The sequence below is a fragment of the Loxodonta africana genome, chromosome 21 (genome assembly GCF_030014295.1).
Source record: "Loxodonta africana isolate mLoxAfr1 chromosome 21, mLoxAfr1.hap2, whole genome shotgun sequence".
Classification (NCBI taxonomy): domain Eukaryota; kingdom Metazoa; phylum Chordata; class Mammalia; order Proboscidea; family Elephantidae; genus Loxodonta; species Loxodonta africana.
Genome location: NC_087362.1, coordinates 49,651,577 through 49,671,435, shown reverse-complemented (window position 1 = coordinate 49,671,435; position 19,859 = coordinate 49,651,577). Strand labels below are relative to the sequence as shown.

The 19,859-nt window shown below is 53.2% G+C and overlaps 3 protein-coding genes across 12 annotated transcripts in view; 1 reads left to right on the top strand and 2 right to left on the bottom strand.

Annotated features, from left to right (window-relative positions):
• PSKH1 (protein serine kinase H1) overlaps positions 1 to 12,515 on the top strand; it is a 46,872-nt gene extending 34,357 nt beyond the window's left edge. The window contains exons 3-5 of one of the 4 annotated variants that reach the window (XM_023556577.2): positions 2,974 to 3,069; positions 6,313 to 6,422; positions 10,686 to 10,845. In XM_023556577.2, coding sequence (XP_023412345.1) covers positions 2,974 to 3,069; positions 6,313 to 6,422; positions 10,686 to 10,737 — 258 coding nt within the window. In that variant the 3' untranslated portion in view covers positions 10,738 to 10,845. Of the gene's footprint in view, positions 1 to 2,973; positions 4,792 to 6,312; positions 6,423 to 10,685 lie in introns of those variants that run through there. The other 3 variants (XR_010318866.1, XM_023556578.2, XM_003417030.4) reach the window with 3 other exon arrangements.
• CTRL (chymotrypsin like) lies at positions 12,451 to 15,192 on the bottom strand. The gene is given in 6 exon segments (XM_064273502.1): positions 12,451 to 13,534; positions 13,625 to 13,797; positions 13,962 to 14,043; positions 14,124 to 14,203; positions 14,295 to 14,501; positions 15,049 to 15,192. Coding segments are annotated over 6 exon segments (1,062 nt in total). The 3' UTR covers positions 12,451 to 13,158.
• Positions 15,193 to 15,550: 358 nt separating this feature from the next.
• Positions 15,551 to 19,725, bottom strand: PSMB10 (proteasome 20S subunit beta 10). 7 transcript variants are annotated; one of them, XM_064273890.1, is made up of 9 exons: positions 19,553 to 19,725; positions 19,181 to 19,268; positions 18,995 to 19,092; positions 18,744 to 18,884; positions 18,385 to 18,500; positions 18,212 to 18,270; positions 17,367 to 17,518; positions 17,126 to 17,238; positions 15,694 to 15,808 (listed from the first exon to the last, which is right to left on the bottom strand). In XM_064273890.1, the coding sequence occupies exons 1-8, from the start codon at positions 19,606 to 19,608 to the stop codon at positions 17,127 to 17,129; spliced, it is 822 nt and encodes a 273-aa protein (XP_064129960.1). In that variant the 5' UTR covers positions 19,609 to 19,725; the 3' UTR covers positions 15,694 to 15,808; position 17,126. The 7 variants fall into 7 exon arrangements, with proteins under 7 accessions (XP_064129962.1, XP_064129958.1, XP_064129963.1 ...); XM_064273891.1 differs by lacking the exon at positions 15,694 to 15,808 and adding an exon at positions 15,903 to 16,000; XM_064273888.1 differs by lacking the exon at positions 17,367 to 17,518 and having other exon boundaries at positions 15,642 to 16,000.
• Between the last annotated feature and the right edge of the window lie 134 nt (positions 19,726 to 19,859).

Genomic DNA, 19,859 nt, shown 5'->3' with positions numbered 1-19,859 from the left:
AAAGCGATCTTGGAATCTCGGGGGAAGGGTCTTGGTGGGAGGAGGCTTCCCAAGGCTAAGTCCCTGGGCTGCAGGCTAACCATCTGTCCACTTGGGGCCGAGGGGTGTACACTTGGGGCACTGAGTAGGGCCATCTCCTAGCTCTGATAGCCCTGCAATGGGATGGTGCCCAGAGTCAGAGTTGACGTTCACATTCCCATCTCAGCTCGTCCCTTGACTACCTCCTTGCCACACTCTTCCCCACTTCTTTCTTTTTTTTTTTAATTTTTAATCTGCTTTTTTTTTTAAGTGAAAGTTTACAAACCAATTCAGTCTCTCATACAAAAAATTATTTACATCTTGGTATATACTCCTAGTTGCTCTCCCCCTAATGAGACAGCACCCTCCTTCCCTCCACTCTCTATTTTCGTGTCCATTTGGCCAGCTTCTGACCTCCTCTGCCCTCTCGTCTCTTTTCCAGACAAGAGCTGCCCACATAGTCTCATGTGTCTACTTGATCTAAGAAGCTCACTCTTCACTAGTATCATTTTCTATCCCATAGTCCAGTCCAATTTTTGTCTGAAGAGTTGACTTTGGGAATGGTTCCTGTCTTGGGCTAACAGAAGGTCTGGGGACCATGACCTCTGGGGTCCTTCCAGTCTCAGTCAGACCATTAAGTCTGATCTTTTTATGGGAATTTGAGGTCTGCATCCCACTGCTCTCCTGCACCCTCAGGGGTTCTCTGTTGTGTTCCCTGTGAGGGCAGTCATCGGTTGTAGCCGGGCACCATCTAGTTCTTCTGGTCTCAGGCTGATGTAGTCTCTGGTTTATGTGGCCCTTTCTGTCTCTTGGGCTCATAATTACCTTGTGTCTTTGGTGTTCTTCATTCTCCTTTGCACCAGGTGGGTTGACACCAATAGATGCATCTTAGGTGGCTGCTTGATAGCATTTAAGACCCCAGACACCACTCTCCAAAGGGGGTTACAGAATGTTTTCTCTCTTTTTTTTTTTATAGTTTTTATTGTGCTTTAAGTGAAAGTTTACAAATCAAGTAAGTCTCTCACACAAAAACTTATACACACCTTGCTACGTACTCCCAATTACTCTCCCCCTAATGAGATAGCCCGCTCTCATCCCTCCACTGTCTCTTTTTGAGTCCATTTCGTCAGCTTCTAACCCCCTCCACCCTCTCATCTCCCCTCCAGGCAGGAGATGCCAACATAGTCTCAAGTGTCCACCTGATCCAAGAAGCTCAGTCCTCACCAGCATCCCTCTCCAGCCCGTTGTCCAGTCCAATCCATGTCTGAAGAGTTGGCTTCGGGAATGGTTCCTGTCCTGGGCCAATAGAGGGTCTGGGGGCCATGACCACTGGGGTCCTTCTAGTCTCAGTCAGACCATTAAGTCTGGTCTTCTTATGAGAATTTGGGGTCTGCATCCCACTGCTCTCCTGCTCCCTCAGGCGTTCTCTGTTATGTTCCCTGTAAGGCCAGTCATTGGTTGTAGCTGGGCACCATCTAGTTCTTCTGGTCTCAGGATAATGTTGTCTTTGGTTCATGTGGCCCTTTCTGTCTCTTGGGCTCCTAATTACCTTGTGACCTTGGTGTTCTTCATTCTCCTTTGATCCAGGTGGGTTGAGACCAATTGATGCATCTTAGATGGCTGCTTGCCAGCGTTTAAGACCCCAGATGCCACTCTTCAAAGTGGGATGCAGAATGTTTTCTTAATAGATTTTATTATGCCAGTTGACTTAGATGCCCCCTGGAACCATGGTCCCCTGCTATGCTGGCCTTCGAAGCATTCAGTTTATTCAGGAAACTTCTTTGCTTTTGGTTTGGTCCAGCTATGCTGACCTCCCCTGTATTGTGTGTTGTCTTTCCCTTCACCTAAAATAGTTCTTATCTACTATCTAATTAGTGAAAACCCCTCTCCCTCCTTCCCTCCCTGGTCTCATAACCATCAAAGAATATTTTCTTTCTGTTTAAACTGCTTTTCGAGTTCTTATTATGGTGGTCTCGTACAATATTTGTCCTTTTGCAACTGACTAATTTCACTCAGCAAATGCCTTCCAGATTCCTCCATGTTAGGAAATGTTTCACGGATTCGTCATTGTTCTTTATCGATGTGTAGTATTCCATTGTGTGAATGTACCATAATTTCTTTATCCATTCATCCATTGATGGGCACCGTAGTTGCTTCCATCTTTTTGCTATTGTAAACGCTACTGGAATGAACATGGGTGCGCATATATCTGTTCGTGTAAAGGCTCTTATTTCTCTAAGGTATATTGCAAGTAGTGGTATTGCTGGATCGTATGGTAGTTGTATTTCTAGGTTTTTAAGGAAGTGCTGAATTGATTTCCAAAGTGGTTGTACCATTTTACATTCCCACCAGCAGTGTATAAGTGTTCCATTCTCTCCACAACCTGTCCAACATTGATTATTTTGTGTTTTTTTGGATTAATGCCAGCCTTGTTGGAGTGAGATGGAATCTCATTGTAGTTTTGATTTGCATTGCTCTAATGGATAATGATTGTGAGCATTTCTTTACGTATCTGTTATCTACCTGAATGTCTTCTTTGGTGAAGTACCTGTTCATATCCTTTGCCTATTTTTAAGTTGGGTTATTTGTCTTTTCGTTGTTGAGTTTTTGCAGTATCATGTAGATTTTAGAGATCAGACACTGATCGGAAATGTTGTAGCTGAAAACTTATTCCCAGTCTGTAGGTAGTCTATTTACTCTTTTGGTAAAGTCTTTGGATGCGCATAGGTGCTTGATTCTTAGGAGCTCTCAGTTATCTAGTTTCTCTTCTGGTGTTTGTGCATTGTTAGTAATGTTTTGTATACTGTTTATGCCATGTATTAGGGCTCCTAGCATTGTCCCTATTTTTTCTCCCATGATCTTTATCAGTTTAGATTTTGTATTTAGGTCTTTGATCCATTTTGAGTTAGTTTTGTGCATGGTTTGAGGTATGAGTCTTGTTTTCTTTTTTTGCAGATGGATATCCAGGTATGCCAGCACCATTTGTTAAAGAGACTGTCTTTTTCCAATTTAACTGACTTTGGGCCTTTGTCAACATCCCAGAGCAGAATGGTAAGGATTATAGTCACTGTGTGGAGGCTCTTCTATTAGTTTCAGTAGTTTTCTTGAGGATTCTTTAGGGTTTTCTGTGTATAAGATCATGTCAACTGTAAATAGAGATGCTTTTACTTCTTCCTTGCCAAACTGGATGCCCTTTATTTCTTTATCTAACCTAATTGCTCTGGCTAGAACCTCCAGCACAATGTTGAATAAGAGTGGTGATAAAGGGCACCTTTGTCTGGTTTCCGTTTTCCAGGGGAATGCTTTCAGACTCTCTCCATTTAGGATGATGTTGGCTGCTGGCTTTACATAAATGCCGTTCATTATGTTGAGGAATTTTCCTTCTATTCCTGTTTTGCAGAGAGCTTTTATCATGAATGGGTATTGAACTTTGTCAAATGCCTTTTCTGCATCAATTGATAAGATCATGTGGTTCCTGTCTTTTGTTTTATTTATATGATGGATTACAGTAATTGTGTCTCTAATGTTGAGCCATCCCTGCATACCTGGTATATATCCAACTTGGTCATGGTGAATTATTTTTTTGATATGTTGTTGAATTCTATTGGCTACAATTTTATTCAGGATTTTTGCATCTAAGTTCATGAGGGATATAGGTCTGTAATTTTCTTTTTTTTGTGGTGTCTTTACCTGGTTTTGGTATCAGGGTTACGCGGGCTTCATAGAATGAGTTTGGGAGTATTCCGTTGTTTTCTATGCTCTGAAATACTTTCAGTAGTAGTGCTATTAACTCGTCTCTGAAGGTTTGGTAGAACTCTGCAGTGAAGACATCCGGGCCAGGGCTTTTTTTGTTGTTGTCTTCCCTACTTCTTAAAGTGAGTATGTTGTTAGTTGCTGTCAAGTACTGCTCCATAGGGCTTTCAAGGGTGTGACCTCTTGAAAGCAAATCACCAGGCCTGTCTTCTGAGGCATCTCTGGGTGGGTTTGAATTGCTAGTAGTTGGGCGCTTAACCATTTATTCCACCCAGGGCCTCTATACAGTGACTATAATCCTACCATTCTGCTCTGGGATGTTGAAGATAAAATGAGGTGGCAGAGGGCGTGGCGTGTCTTGTTGCCCTCTAGGTGAGGGTGGTTGGTGTCTGTGGGGCTTGGTCCTCCTGCTTCCTATTCTCTGACTCTTCAGTTTTCTGCCCCATATGCCACAGGGATCAGCAGGGTGAGCAGGGATGAATCTAACTCCTTTACTCCAGAACTATGGGGAGAACTACCCATGGACATGGGAGAGCTGGGATGGGAAATGTGTGCTGGCAGCACAGCGGGATGCAGAGAGGCATGTAGTATATTTCCTGGCTCTTGCTTGTATTTTGCTGGATGCCTTTAATGGCTCAGCTGTCCTGCCTCCAGTCTGGATGGGCTGTAATGGACCCATCAGCTCACCACTCTTCCCTCGCTGTCCCTACTCCCAGAGTCAGAGGATAGCTTTCCTGTGTTTGTCTCAGTAGCTGACAACAGAAGGAAACACAAATTGGTTTAGAATTTTTCTTTGCTGTGAGGCAGCCTTAAGCCCTTCTTCCTTGCCTACCTGCTGGTGGTGGCTGGATGTCGAGTGCTGGATGATGACGCTGTCTGCATGTGTGGTCTCATGAGGGAGGATGACAGATGCCCCCATACCTGTGTGGAAAGGACGCCCCCATCAACAGAACTCCTGGGACACAGTTGGTGTTCATGCGATGTGTCTCCCTCCTTCGCTGCAGGAGCAGAAGCCCTCAGGTGGAGTCTCTGACAGGGCACTGAGAGGTGGTTGGTTTGGTCCACTGGGTGTGGGGAGTGGGCTCACATTGGTCGCTGTGGTTGGAGATTTCTTGGAGGAAGGCAGGGTGACTCCCTGGACAGTGGCTCAGGAGTCTGTTTGGGAGGGCCACGTGGGGACAGAAGGCAGGCTATAAGTGGAGAGGAGCAGTAGCCCCTCGTGTCACCTCTGAGCTACCACCTGCCTCCCAGGAGCCCTGTCCTCCAGGCATCCCTCTTCCACTGCTCCCGGCATACACACTCCCCCGATAGTAGCACCCTCCTTTGGTGTAGCAGAAACAGTGCCCATCCAGCCACACTGCTGCATTTAGCCATTCCCACAGGAGCGCCTTGCTCTGACCACCCACGATAACTCATTAAGCAGGGTCAGAGCTGATTTTCATCACTGCTGTTTCCCACCCCTACCCTATCCACTGAGCTCTCTTGAACAAAGAGGGTGCGTCACAGATTGTGTTCAGAGCAGGCACTGGCACTCCATCCATCCCCTCCCTCTCCTGCTCTTCTCATTGTTTGTTTCCACCTGGATAGCAGTGCCTTTTCGTAGGCCCTGTCATTTCTAGGCCCTCTTGTCCTTCTGGGAGCTGCCAGAGCTGTTGTCTCACCCACATTCTGACCTCTTTAGATCTGCTGATGGCCTCCCACGCACATCCCTTCCTGCCTCCTCTGAGCTGGAAGCAGACTATCGGTTAGACAGGATGGTTAAAGGTGACCTGGTTCAACCATCCCCCACCAGTTGTGCCTCTCCAGTCAGCTCTTCCATCACATGAGGTCACACTATCTGTCTCCGCATGGAAGTGTAGCGCCCAGAACTGTGCTCCACCCCGGTGTGGCCCTGCAGCTTGGAGCAGAAGGCCAAGTCACCTTCATCTTTTCTCTTGTCCTGTCATCCATATTGACCAAGTGCCTGTCCTGAACAGAGTCTGTGCTTAGGATCCCAGGGACACAGACCACAAGAGACAGAGGCCAGAGCTGTAGGTGAGATGCTAACAGTCTCTGAGGCTACAAACTCCCTCAGAAATTACCATGGAAGGAAGTTTTGTTTTGTTTTTTATTTTAAAAAGCCAGGCTGGGCCCTGCGAGCCACCGGGCCTCAGCAGAACCCATGAGAGGGGATAAAAGAGAGACCACTCTGCATCAGGCTCCTAAATTCAAAACCTTCCAGACTGTTCCAGGATGTTGTTAAAAGCAGGCTTTACTTGGTTGCTGGCATAGGCTGTTGATGTCCTCCCAGTTCCAAAGCGAGCAAGCAGCACCCTTCTTGACTCTGAGTGGCACCCTGTCTCCCTCCTGTCCCTTTTCTTCACTTCTTGGATCCTGGCCAAAAACAGGTTGGGGTGTAAGGTTTTGTTGTGTTATTCATCTCAAGTTTCAGAATGCAGCTTTTCTAACCTTTAAGTTGTCATGCCTTTTCTCATTTTATTTTTATCTTCATTTTCTGCCTCTTTTTAAATTCCATTCTTTTCCCTCTTTTTCTCCCTCCAGGCTCTCTCCCCCCACGTCCTTCTCTTTTCTGCTGCTCGCCCCCCACCTGCCCCCTGCCGGGTCCCAGGGTGGTGGATTCTGTCTGGTCTGGAAGCCGGGGCACCAGGATGGTGAGTGTCTTGACCAGAGGAGGGGATGCTGTCCCCACTGCCACACAGGATCTAGTTCTGCTGAGTTTTTCAAAACTCTTTTCCTCGTGGGCAACATCAAAGTGTGGTATTCTTGTCGTCATACTCTACTGAGTAAACCTGAAGCTCCATTTCCCAGAATTTCCTCCGTGCCCTTTTCCTTGCTCTCATTCAGGCCCATGTAAGTACCAGAAGGAGGCCTCTGAGGGTGGGAATATGGGTCTGAAAATACATTTTGAGGCAAAACTGGGGGAAGAAGTGAGTCATGGTAGCAAAGTTTCTTTCCTCCCTTCCTTCCCCAGCAGCTCTTTGGTTCAGCCCTTCTCTGCCAGGGCACCTTTCCCAGAGTCATCACGGGCTGGATAAAGAACCTATAAACGTCAAGAGGTAAAGTCAGCTTACATCCAAGTGAGGAAGAAAGATAGAGAGGCATATTCCTAGAATCCAGGGCTTTTAGAAACTGGAAGGGACTCAGAATTCATGGCTTTCAGCCCCTTTGTGTAAAAGTGAGGAGGCTGTGACTTCTCTAAGATCACGCTGCTTGGTGGCACAGAGGTAGACCCAGAATGCAGTCTTACAGTCTAGCACATTAATCTGTCACCCAGACTGCCATCCAGAAGAGACACCGGACCTTTCTCTGCCAACCTTATGGGCGAGTGATCAGGCCTACCTACCAGAGGATCTAGGGCAGGGCCTGGGTGCTGGGTTTGCTACTGGAAAGAAGCAGCTTCCTCCTCTCCCTGCAGCCCGGGCCAGAGAGCTGGCACTGTCCTTTGCCTCCTTAGTGTCTGGGGTCAAGGTAAGGATACTGGTAGTGGCTTGGGCAGTGTTCTTGTGAGGCTCTTGTGACAGAGCTGGAGTAGCCGCATTGGGAGACCTGAGTGCCTGGAGGCAAAGACATGAACTGACATTTTAACAGTCCCTTTCTCGTGCTCCTGTTGAGCCCTGTGCTCATGTTAGCCCAGAAGCAAGTGGAAGCCTCTGGGAGACTGACCAGGTAGTACCTGGGGCCTGTCCCTTCTATCAGCCACCTGAGGCCCATGTGTGTCCGTAGTCCAGCCCCAAGTATACTGAGGCAAGAGCTCAGTCCTTCAGCAAAAGCCAGCACTGTTGGAGCTGAGGAAAACCGAAGGGTGTTTTTCTCATGCCCAGAATGCTTCCTGGCCACCAGCCATGGGCTGACAGACAGTCGTGTGGCTCCAGGCACCCGAGCATGTTGGGGAAGCAGGTGTTGAATGCTTTCTTAGGAGGTGCTGAACTGGACTTGAGGCCAGAAGCATGGTGGTAGGTGAGTACAGGAAGCCTTCTGTTTCCTTCCAGAGCCCTGTTGGAAGCCTCAGCAGGGTTCCTGGGGGCCGCTGTTACTGGGAGTCAACCTAAGTCCCTGCTCTGCTGTCAGTGGGTTTGGCAAGGACCTTTCAGGTTGTACCACCTTCCTGCTGGACCTCCCTCTGCACACTCTCCAGTTCACCAGGGTTATGTTGGGTGCCACTGGTACAGCTAATTCTCAGGCCAGGATGGCTTGAGTCAGAATTGGCTTGGGGGCCCCACCTGGCCCAGCTGCTCGCAGCTCTTCAAGGATGGGGAAAGCTGGGGCTGCCCGTGAGGGCTGGGCTGGCCCTCAGACAAATGAGTCCGTTGGCATTCTGCACACAGTTACACGTCTGCAGTAATTGGAGAGGCAGAGAGTCTGGGGTAGTGGGAGGGGCAGATCAATCCAGCTTGCTTTGGTACTAACCACCTGGCCGCTCAGTGAGCAGCAGGAGTTGTTGCCTGGTGTGAGCCTCTGCCGCTCTGGAGATGGAGATGCTTAAGTCTACGAGGCAGGTCTGTGAGAGGCCCAACAAAGACTGCATCTCTGCAGGGGGTGCCACTGGCTTGGAGCTGTGTGGATGGCCTTGGTTTGGTTGGGTGTGGATATGAGTAGTGGAACCCTTGATCCATCATGTTCAGGTTCCTGGCCGGTGCACCCAGCTTTACCACCATTTACTCCATCCTCTGCAGAGAGGGTACCCCTCTTGTGTCTTGACTGGACCAAGAGGTAGGGGCCAAATCCTGGTCCCAGCCCTGTTTGGGCTGGCCCAGCCTGCCAACCCTGACTTGGGGCTGTACCACCAACAGGCCAGGCTGCAGTGTGTTCCCTGTTGATCTCACCTTTTCCTGGTGACCATATAAAGCCAGAGAGGGCAGCATAGGTGTTCTCATGACCTAAACTGTTCAGCTCTAGGTTTGCTGTGTCCATCAGGGGCCCTGTTGGGCCTGCTTCTTTCTGTCTCTCAAATGAGTGATGGGTGCAGCAGTGAGTGTCTGGGGTCTGCAGTGGGTAGCCCCTCCCAGTGGCTCCTTTTGGTCTGGTGGCAGCAGCAAGCCATGGCACTTTCTAGACTTGTGAGCCAAAAGCTGCTGTGGCAACTGTCTGGTCCAGTCACTCTGCATGCCAGCCTGGGTATCAAGCCCTGAACTACACAGGCCCTCAGGGGGACGTAGACCAGGCTGCTGTGGAGGGGGGCCATGGTTCCCTGGGTCCCCTCACAGCTCTTGGACTGCAGGGTGTTCAAGGCTGCCTTCTTCCTGAGGGCCAGTGTCTCCCCAGGATCCCTGCGAACTGGCCCATATAGGAACCCTATCAGGAGGCTGTTTGGAAATGTGATTTTCCTGTTGCTCTAGCTCCTGTTGTTATAGCACAGCTTGAGATTTGCCTTCCAAAGGGCAGATGAGGATGGTACCTGCAAGTTACCCCCACCCCTTCCTCAGGGCTCCTGATGGGCTCTCCCTGCCCCACCCCTGTACTGAGTTGGAGGTCAGAGGACCCAGCCTGGGGCAGCAGTAGTCACTGTAAATGTGTCTGCTACCTGGATATGCTGACTTCCCCGAATGTGGCCTCTCAATAGATTTCCCTAGCCCCCTGCAGAGTGTTTAGCGGTCCCCTGAGGTGAAGGGTACCATGGGCAGAGCAGGCTGATCCCAGCCAGCAGAAAGATGATGGTGTCCCTGGCATCCCAGCCAAGCCGTCTGTAGCAGGCTCAGGGAAGGTCTGAGCCACCCACCCTCAGCGGACACTAGAGCCCATGCCAGCTGTGCTACTTGGAGATCTGGGCCCTCCTGGCTGAGCCCTGTGGCCTGGAAGCAGCTCCAGGAGAGGGTACTCACCAGGCCGTATCCTTGGATTAGTTTGCTTATTCACTGAACCTTTACTGAGCACCTGTGTGTGCCCAATGCTGTGCTAAGTAGGGGCTCATCCTGCTTAGCACAGTCTAATGGGGACAATAAACTTCAAATCACGATCTCGAAGTTACAGCTGGACTAATTGCTATAAGCACCGGGTGCTAAGAGGGAGTCTGAGCCAGTGTCCTTCACCCTGAGACTCCAAGAATGCATAGCATTTTGCCAAGTGAAGACAAGCTGTGCAGGCCGAGGCCCACATGGACAGATAGATGCTTGTGTGGTTGAGATGAGGCACCACTGGGCAAAAGTAGTAGAGCTGGCTTTGTGGAATTCCTCCCTGGGGGCAGAATGTAGTAGAATGAGGCTGGCACACAGCACTGCTAGGGAGCCCCCGTGTGGCTTAGAGAAGTCATGCAGGCTGGAGAAGGCCTTAGAGAAAGGCCTCTGGCCCCTGCCAGGCCCCAGGAATGCCCCCTGCCTTTTCAGTCGACTGAGAAATCTAGTTGCCTTGAATGGTTTCCTTTTCTCCTCATGACTGGGAGGCTAAGGCTGATGCAGAGAGTACAGTGCCCATCTCACCTCCTGCCACCACCTTGTCAGTTGGAGGAAAGTCAAAGCCTCTTTTCAAGGACTAGGAAGTTCCCCTCTAAGTGGCCTGGTGTAGGCATCAAGGGATTGAAGCTTAATTCTGACTCAAAACATGGTGGGAAGGTTTGGGTCACGTTCTTAAAATTTCCCTGAGCTTTGGTGGTCCTGGGGATAAGGATTTGGAGGCCTTGGCAGAGGCTACCTTCCTGAACCAGGCTTTTGTTCCAGGGCATCCTAGAAGGCTTGCTCCCTGGGAAGTAGGACAGGTCTTTTTCTTCCTTTTCAGAGAGTCAGATTCCTCATCACCCAGAGAGCAGCCCCTGCCCTTCAGCCTGAGCCAGTGTTCTACATGGGAGGAGTGAGGCAGTACTTCTCTGTCTAGGGGAAGAGTGCAGGGATGCTGGTCAGACTGAGTACTGTGGTGATGGCATTGTTGGGATGGGGAGGGCAGTGTTGAGTGCCCTTGCTCTGATGCTTCTCCTTGGCCTCTAGCCCTGGCCCAGCGTGTCTAACCTGGCCAAGGACTTCATTGACCGCCTGCTGACAGTGGACCCTGGCGCCCGCATGACTGCACTGCAGGCCTTGAGGCACCCGTGGGTGGTGAGCATGGCAGCCTCGTCATCCATGAAGAACCTGCACCGCTCTATCTCCCAGAACCTCCTCAAACGCGCCTCCTCGCGTTGCCAGAGCACCAAATCTGCCCAGTCCACACGTTCCAGCCGGTCTACACGCTCCAACAAGTCACGCCGTGTGCGTGAGCGCGAGCTGCGGGAGCTCAACCTACGCTACCAGCAGCAGTACAACGGCTGAACTGCCCAGCTGTGGTGCAGACATGGATGGTACCAGCCTGGCCATGGCAGTGCTGTGCTGTCTGGGCCTGACGTCCTCTCCGAATAAGCCTTTATGGCCAGGGGTAGGTGTAAAGTGGCTCCAGCCCCCTCTCTTTGCCTTCAGCTGCCTCCATCCTCACCCTGTGCTTGGGCCTAGTACGACAGAATGGAGGTGGCTGAGGGGGCACTGTGTGCCCTTGAACTGGGAGCCTAGTTTGGCACTGATGCCCCTCTGGTGGGCAGACGCTCTGGTTACAAGTTGGGGAAGGAACAGGACCTGGACTTCACTATCTCATTTCTTGGCTCTTCCCCAGGCCAAAGGCGCATGCTGTGCTGGGTGGAGGGTCTCCTGTAGCCCCAGGACTCCTTGGGACAGTTATTTCTGGAACAACCCTTCCTCTACAGGACCATCCTCCCTGGCCCCCTTCATTTCATGGGATCCTGATCCTCAAGATTATGCTCCAGTGGGAGGCCTAGCTGGGCACAAAGCTTGTGCCCTGGCTGGATCTAAACAGCATCTTGATCTGCCTTCCTTCGTGGTGCCCCTAGATATACCCCTCCAGGCCCCAGGACTGGCCAAGGCCTCTGGTGGTAGGCCATAGCATGGACCTTGGCGCTTGTGGACTTAGTGGCCATCCTGGTGGCTTGTAGGTGGCGTGGCCCAGGCTCAGCCCTCTCCTGATGATGAATGGGTTCTCGCCCCCCACCCCAGCCCACCACCCTCAGTGCCTTTGCAGAGCCCACCATCACCTCCCTCTCCCCCTTCAATACTTGTTTATTCCCCAGGTGCCTCCCTCCCAACTGTGGAGGGCTAAAGGGAGCCCCACTGCTGCTACCTGGGGATGGGGGCACCTGGGCCAAGGCAGAGGGTAGGGGCTTCCAGGGGAACCCCCATCAAGACTCTATTGTTAGCCCTCCTGTTGTTCCTTTCTCTGTAGCTACATGAAGGCATCATTTAGTGTCTGGAATGGGTGTGGGCAGCCTGGGAGTGACCACCTTGCACATCCATTGTCCTCCAGAGGGAAATGAGAAGGGAGGAACTACTGCATTGGTGAGGTTCCCTGGGCTACTTGGTTCTCCCTTTCTGCTGAGCTTCTGTACAGCTCCCCCTGGAACTTAGCCTTACTCTGTGACCTGCCTCTGAACCCTGAGTGCCTAGGAGCACTGGCCTTCTCACAGCTGGCCTTGCCCATCAGCCTGCTCCTGCTTCCTTTCACAGCATTAACCTTCCAGTCTGGGCCCCACTGAGTCTCATCTGGAAGTGGCCCCTGCGGGAGGTGGGTGGGGCTGGGTGGCTGCTTTTCCAGAAGTCTGAGCCAGAACCATCCCCAAGCCCCCTCCCTCCACAGCTGCTTCTAGGGGGCAGGAAGGGTCAGGGCCCAGCTTTGGTCTTAGCTGGACTGCAGGGCCCTTGCCGGTGGAGAGGGTTTGGCCCCTACGTAGCTCCTCACAGTAGGCAACCTTGGCTAGGCTCTCCTCTTCCTGTACGTTCCCCCTCCATTGGGAAACCAAGCCAAAGAGACCAACCACTCTATGCCAAGTTGACTGTGCCTTACACATCCCCTCCCTCCATCCACCAGTACTCTGGGGCAGGAGGCAGTAGAGAACCTGAACGTTATAGCCCCCCACCTCCCTCAAGTGCTTCTGGAGGCCTGAAGCACCAGGGATTTATTCCCTCTTGGGCCCAGGTTGGGCCTGGTTCTGAGGGTAGGACAAAGGGGTTTGGAGACTTGGGCCTTTCATAGGCCCCCCACCTGGGCCTTCATGCCATGGACCGTGGATGGAGAATGTGCAGTTATTTATTTTGTGTACTCATTTTGTAAATGTATCCTCTGTAATCAATAAACAGGCTGCCCTCCCCAGGGAAGGCTGCCCATTTGTTCCGCGAGTCCTTGCTCCTTGTTGTAGGATCAGGGATTGTTCAGGAGGAGGGATGAAGGCCCCAGCCTAGGCATGGCTACTGTGGGAAGATCCTGACTCCTCAGCACCTGCTGCACTAGAAAACAAAGTCCACGTGGGGACTGGGACCCCCAAGAGCCTCTCTTTCCCCCAGAGCGAGGAGGACAGACAAGAATACACAGAATGGAGCCTGGAGTCTTTATTAGACTGAGACAGGAGAGGGGCTTGTGGTGGACTCAGTTGTAGACCATGACCTGGTTAATCCAGGTGCTGAACTTGCAAACCCAAGTATACATGGCAGGTGTGCCCACACTGCAGTTGGAGGTGCCCCAGGGGACACTGCCAATGAGTACCAATGTGTTTCCCTTCTGGCAGAAAAGGGGGCCTCCAGAGTCACCCTGAGAGGAAAGGAGAGGGGAAAAGTCAGCATGGGGGGTGCGATGGGACCACACAGAGGATAAGGTGCTGCTGCTCACCTGGCATGAGGATGAACCAGAACCACCTGTGCAAATCACGGCATCAGTGACATGTGAGCCCCAATAATGCTGGCCCTGACTCACGGTGACCAGGGGCAGAGCCACCTGCTGCAAACGTGCTGGTGTCATATTGCCAGTGGGACAGGAGGGGGTGGTCAGGCTAGCCTAGGATGTCCTGTCCTCACTCTGACCCTCCCACCTAGGTCTTTGGCCCTCATTCCTACCCACACCACTGATGTGGCCCCATCTAATGGTGACACATGTGAGGCCTGCAGTGAGCACCTCCGTTGGGGCAGCCAGGCAAACTGGTGAGATGCATGTCGTGTACTGGGCTGGTGAGGCGAGCTTCAGGAGCGTCAAGTTTATGGTAGTGGGGTTCCAGCTAGGGTGTGTGATGGCCTCTGGGCCAGGAAGGGACCAGGTAGGACAGGAGTGGCACAGGTACCCTGGGTTGGGGAGTACTGAGGGGACTAGGATAGGTATGCCTGAATTCCTGGTTACCAAAACACACCCTCCTGCACTGCCCACCTCCCTTCTTACCTCTGCTACCTAGTTACAGTCACCTGCAAGATGGACACAACCTACACGGGCTCAGTATTAGAGGATCGGTTGTACTCACCCAGGATAACAAAATGGCAGCTGGGGCTGCAGAGAGAGTGGGGCTGGGGCAGCCACATCTACACCAGGGGGAGGTAGGGCAGGGCAGGTGCAGTGGAAGTGCTCACCTGACATTGCAATGGGCAGCAGTGACTACCTACAACTGGCTGATGAGGGACCCACCACAGAAGTGGAAGCCACTGCTGTCCTGGGGTCAAGGGTCAGAGGTTGGGGTGGGCTCAGGCTGTGCCAAGGCATGAAGCACCTGGGACCCTGCTCCACCTCCAGAGCACACACACCTGCAGCGACACCCGCCAGGGCCAGGATCGTGGCACTGCGTTCTCCCCATTGATGGTCCTCTGGCTGAAGATCAGTGCCAGTTTGATGGCGGGAACGCCACAGCCTGGCCATGGGGCTGGTGAGGGCCTGCAGTTGGAGGTGCCCCATGAGACAATGCCAGTGAGTACCAATGTGTTTCCTTCTGGCAGAAAAGGGGGCCTCCAGAGTCACCCTGAGAGGAAAGGAGAGGGTAAAAGTCAGCACGGGGGGGGTGTGACATCTCAGCATACCTCTCCCCCCCCACCAGGTACCCCCAGGCTCTGCACACCAGAGGTCCAAATCGAGAGGGTTCATCACTGCCCCTTCTCACCTTGAGGCCCCGTACTTGCCTCGGTTATTGTCACCTAGCCAGCCCCCAAGTCCTACCTATTCTCTCACATCTCTCTCCAGCCTACTCCCACTGTCCCCCAACTCCATCCCCACCCTCCAGCCCAGGCCACTTTTCTCCCTGACCCTTTGAATAGTCTCTTCTTTGGCCTCCCTGCCCCCTCCAAGTCTAACGGTTTATGTTCTTCATGTAGCCAGAGAACTCTTTCTAAACTGCATGTTCAACCTTCATGTCCCAGCTTCCTAAACATTCTCTGGCCCCCAGGTCCCTAGGCCTGGCCCAAGCTCCTTTCTACCCCTTGGCCCCAGCTCTACAACCTTGTTCTTGCTTCCCTGCCCTGGCACCTTCTTTTCCTTTGCCTGGAGCATTCCTGCCCACTCTGCCTACCTGTTCCCCTCCCAGCCAGCCTGGCTATTCCCTGGGTCCCTGCTGGGAGCTGGTTGCCTCTCTTCAGCTGGGGCTTGTTCAGACCCACTTACCCAGGAGGCACCGAGGAAGACCAGGCTGAGGATCAGTCTGAACAGCATCATTGTGGCAGGTGTGAGGTCACTACCTGGGCCTGCCTATTTATGAGACTCCTCATCCTTGAGCCAAAGTACTGGACCTGAGACCAGGCTAGCTGTTGTGGGCTCAGCCCCCTCCCATGCTCGTCAGGAGGAGGATCTCTTTAGGCCAAGGTCCCTCAACCCAGGGGCCCCAGGACGCCTGGACTTATGAGACAGAACCCAGGTGTGAAGCTCTCATCTCCTCCACCCCCCAAGGCCTAGCCTTTGATTGGCCCCCAGGCCGGAACCACCTCACATCCAAGGACAGATTAGGTCTATAGTGGCAACCTGGTGACTGGGCTCAGGAAAGGAGTTTCTCAGGACTATTAGAGGCCCCAGACTCTCAGGGAAGTCTGCTAAGCACCCAGGGGTGTTTCTGACTGGTGGAGTATCTACCTGTGACCAGCCCTGCTAGGGCCATGTGGCCAGAGGGAGGTTCCGGCAGGTTGTGAATCCTAACAGACATCATCACAGTTATTTTCACTCTCACAAGATGCTCAGAGATTGTGACTCCCACCAGGATATGGTGGGGTTGGGCCCAAAGCTTCATCTGTCTGGCTCCAGAGTCCACACTCTTGATGGGATGATGCTTGCGAGGGGCCTGGAGTATAGATCGGCAAGGTGTGAGCCCTCAGTGACTGGCAGACTCACTGGACTGAAGTTGTGGCTAGAAGGGCAACAGCCATCAAATCTGTGACAGCCTCCAGGCCTTGGGGCTCCCACTGGCAAGCCTTTGGCTTCTGAAGCCCATCTGTTATTGAGCTTCAGGCTGAGCTTGAGAGAAAAGACACTCCTGTGTGGAAAGTTGTAAAGGGTGAGTTGTCTGGCCTTGTTCCAGGAATGTGAAGGCTTTGACTGATTCAAGAACACATTAGTAAAAAAAAAAAAAAGAGAGACTGGACAGAGAGATGGATAGATATGTGATAAAAACAAATACAATAAAATATTATATAAAATTTGTTGTAGATATATTGGTGTTCAATGTACAATTCAATTTTTCTGTTAGGTTTAAAACTTTTCATAAAACACTGAGGGGAAAAGCACAAGCATGGGTCTAGGGTTGTCCAGCCTAGAGTCAACTCTTCCCAGAGGTTGGGCCAACTCTCCTAACAATTCCAAAGCCCAAGAGCTCAGCCATCTTTCCAAGGTCAGGGTGTTCCTGCTAGCACCCAGCACCTGGGCCTGGCATTCACTGGGTGCTTAGTAAGGGATTGTTGAAAAAATGAGTTGTTTCTCCCCACGTGAGCCCTGTGGCCCGTCAAGCCTCAGCCATTCTAGAGAAGTTGAGTCAGTCCTGCTCCTCACAGCACAGCATGTGCAGATAGACACTCAGCTTCATGTATGCAGCTCGGGTGTGCCTGGTGACCCGAGGGGTGTGACAGGTAAGGGTGGGAGCACTCTGTGAGAACTTGTCCTGGAAGCCAGGGAGCAGCCCCTCTATCATCACTTTAACCCACAGTGGGGTCCATGGAGGGGTGTGGGCTCACTTCTAGGCCACTTAGGAGCTGGGGAAAGGCTGTGGGCGAGGGCTGTACAAGGGGCCTTTTGGGTTTTACAACAGTCCCCAGTGGACTAGGGAGCAAGAGCAAGGTAGGGGAGTGGCAGAGGGGAGCCTCTGTGCTGTGGAGAGTCAAAAGCGAAGTTTTGGAGGCAACAAGATGTGAGCTTTCCACCTTCAACCTGCAGTGCTTGCCAGGGCTGGGTTCCTAGAGGGATGGGCACCTGAGGTGATAGGGAAGGGCGCTTTTAGAACAGGTGCTGGAGTTGTGGAAGGGATGGCTGCTCCAGGGACCCACTGGCCACCAGGCCCTGCTGGCTGCCTGCCCATCTCTACCCAAGAACACCACAGCTCTCTGTTTAGGTATTTGCATTTTCTGGTTTTATTCTTCCTTGTTTCAAGCTCTGAGCCTCAGCTTACTTCACTCCACCTCCATGGCCTGAACGGTTTCCTCCAGAAGCTCCAGGGTCAGTGGCCTTACCATCTGGGTCAGGACAGGCGTGGTCCCAGGAGCAAAGTGGTACCTGCCCGGTCTGGAGACAGGGGGGCAGCCTCTCAACATGGGCCCATAATGTGGCCCCATCCTCTCCTTGCAGGCCCCTGGCTTCCCTGCTTATCCCCACCTTAGCCTCCCCTGTATTCCCCACCTGCCTGTTCTCACCTCTTTATGGGCTCTGTGGGTGAGCTCAGTGTCCGCAGCAGCCTGGCACCAGTCCAGGTGATGACACATGCATCCACACTGCCCCCTGAGCCCAGGTCACCCAGGATCCCTGCAGTGATAGCTTCTACCAGGAGCCCCTGTGCATCCTCCAGCTGTGATGATGGATATTTGAGGCCTGATGTGCCCTTTTGGTGTCATGCTCAGGCCACAGCCTGAGGACTTTGGTAATTCCTAAACATTGACTATTTGCCATTCACTGCATCCAGTCTCTTCTCTCCCCTGACATCCCTCCTCCCTGAGTTTCAGCTTTCTTCTCTCCTAAGACCCCATGTTCCCTCTGCCCACTGTCACCTCTCTTTACAAGCTTTACAGAGCCGTCTATACTCGCTGCCCAGCTACTACCAGCCTGTCGCCACTCAACCTATTTTTAGTCCCAATGCATGAGCTCACTGCGTTTCCCTCCCTGGGCCTTAGCCACCTCTTTCAAGACATATATCATCTACTTTTTTTTTTTTTTTTTCCCCACCCCAAACAAAATCCACACTCCAGACTTCGTATAAGGCCCCACTGGCCGTCCCCTCCTCCCTCCGCTACAGTCAAATGAACCTCTCTTGAGCTTCGAATCCTCGGGACTGTCCAGCCTTTGGCACTGGCCGGTATTCTGTCTGGATGGCACTTACCCTTCACCCCACACTCTGCTCGTCCCTCAGTCTCCACTCAGAAGTCACCTTCTCCAAGAACCCTTCCCCAACCTCCACACCGGGCCAGCGTCCCTCTGGGCTCCCCCAACACCCGGATGCACTTCCCACCAGTGACTCCGCGGTGGGAGGACAGGGGTCGCTCACCGTCATATTCGGCTGGAACCGGTCCTCCAGCATTGCCATGGCCGCGTCCTGGCCGGAGCCTACAGAGGGAGAGGCATCTGAGATCAGCCGCGGCCGCCCAGTGGGGGAAAGGTGCAAACGAGAGGCCAGGGTCGCAGGGGCGGGGATCGTGGAGAAGGGACGCAAGCGCTCACCCAGGGCCGCGAAGGGCAGACGACTGTAGGATCCATGTGGATGCACGCTGTAAAGCTGCGGTCCTTTAACGTCTACACCCCCCACGATCAACGACGCGCCCACGTGACCGCGGTACCTGCCGACGGAGTGGGCGTCATCACCCGCAGATTTTGGAACCCAGACCCCGCCCCTCCATTCTAGTCCAGCCCCTCCCCGTGGTCCGGTGCCCCATGACTGTCATCGCTCCTTCCTGTTGACCGTCTCGTCTTAGGCCGGCCTCTTCCGGTCTCCCGACACCCCTCTCTCCTGCCCCACCTCTTAGCCCCGTCCTTCCCCTGACGGCCCGGTCCCCAGGTAGTCTTGGCCCCGCCCCCAGCACCGAAAGAGCGTCTGGCGCAGAACGCGGGTGACCGTGGCCACGCGGGGCTCGCGGCCCGTAGACAGCGCGTGTAGTTCCATGTTGGACGCCGCCATCCGCGTGGTCATCTGGGTGTCTGCGGCAACTCCAGCCCCACAGCAGCTGAGGGCGAAGGGAGGGCTGGTGTGGGTAGTGCTCTAATATGCAAGGGACGGGGCGTGGAGACGAGGGGTGGTTTTTGCGTGGGGGAACAGGGCTGGGAGGGTCCTCACTAGATTTTGGGGGCGATGAAGTGGATCTTCTCGCAGTTCTTGTCTGCCACGACCGAGTCGTTAGTGGCCCTCGTGTCCGCGCCCAGGATGACCCCGTCCTACGAGGATTGAAGGACCGCTGACTCAGTGTTCGGCCGGTCCCCCGGCCGCTCTTCCGGGTTCCCCCCAGCCTGCCCTCCCTCTCACCCGGAAAACAAGGCCCGCGATGGTAGTCCCGGTCTTGCGTGCATGAGGGGCCCGGAGCTCCGGGAGCAGGCGTTCTAAGGATGCGTTTCTGGAAAGGGAGGTGGTGGCCCGAGTTTCGGTTCTTCCAAGATTCCCCAACCCCAATTCTCCAACCCCCCAAGCCCGTCCTGGACTCCCTCTTCCTGGGGTAAGCCTGGGAACCGAGTCATGCCCATGTTTCCCCACCAGTACTACCACCAGGGAAAAAAAAACCCTGGGGCCCTACCCTCCGAAGCTCTTACGGCCGGATCGGGGCGGGGGGCGGGGGGCGCGGGACCAGCCCCTCCCATGGCGGGGATCGGCTGCGCGGGACCGGCCCCTCCCCACACACACCTCTGGCAGTTTTCGAAGGAGAAGCCCCCTCGGGGCTCCAGAGCTGGTTGCAGCATCTCCGGGCGGGCTGGGTGGTCCAGGAACTATAGGTCAATAGATCAGAGGAGTGGGGCGAGGCCGGTGGGAGTGAGACCAGGCTAGGGCTAGGGCGCAACGTCTGACGCTTCCTGCTTTCGTTTTCACCTTTCTTCAGAGGCCACTGGCCCCTTTCTGCATCGTCTTTCACTTTCACCTTCAGCCGGTTCAAGGCAGCTTGGGAATCCGGGGAAGCCCCTGCTCCCTGTGTCCTCAGAGCAGAGAGGGGTAA

Coding starts and splice junctions, on each gene's coding strand:
- PSMB10 (XM_064273888.1), bottom strand. CDS start 19,608: ATGCTGCAACCAGCTCTGGAGCCCCGAGGGGGCTTCTCCTTCGAAAAC. Junction 18,885..18,994: donor TTCATCGCCCCCAAAATCTA/GTGAGGACCCTC, acceptor CTTCGCCCTCAG/CTGCTGTGGGGCTGGAGTTG. Junction 18,271..18,384: donor TCTGCCCTTCGCGGCCCTGG/GTGAGCGCTTGC, acceptor CTCCCTCTGTAG/GCTCCGGCCAGGACGCGGCC.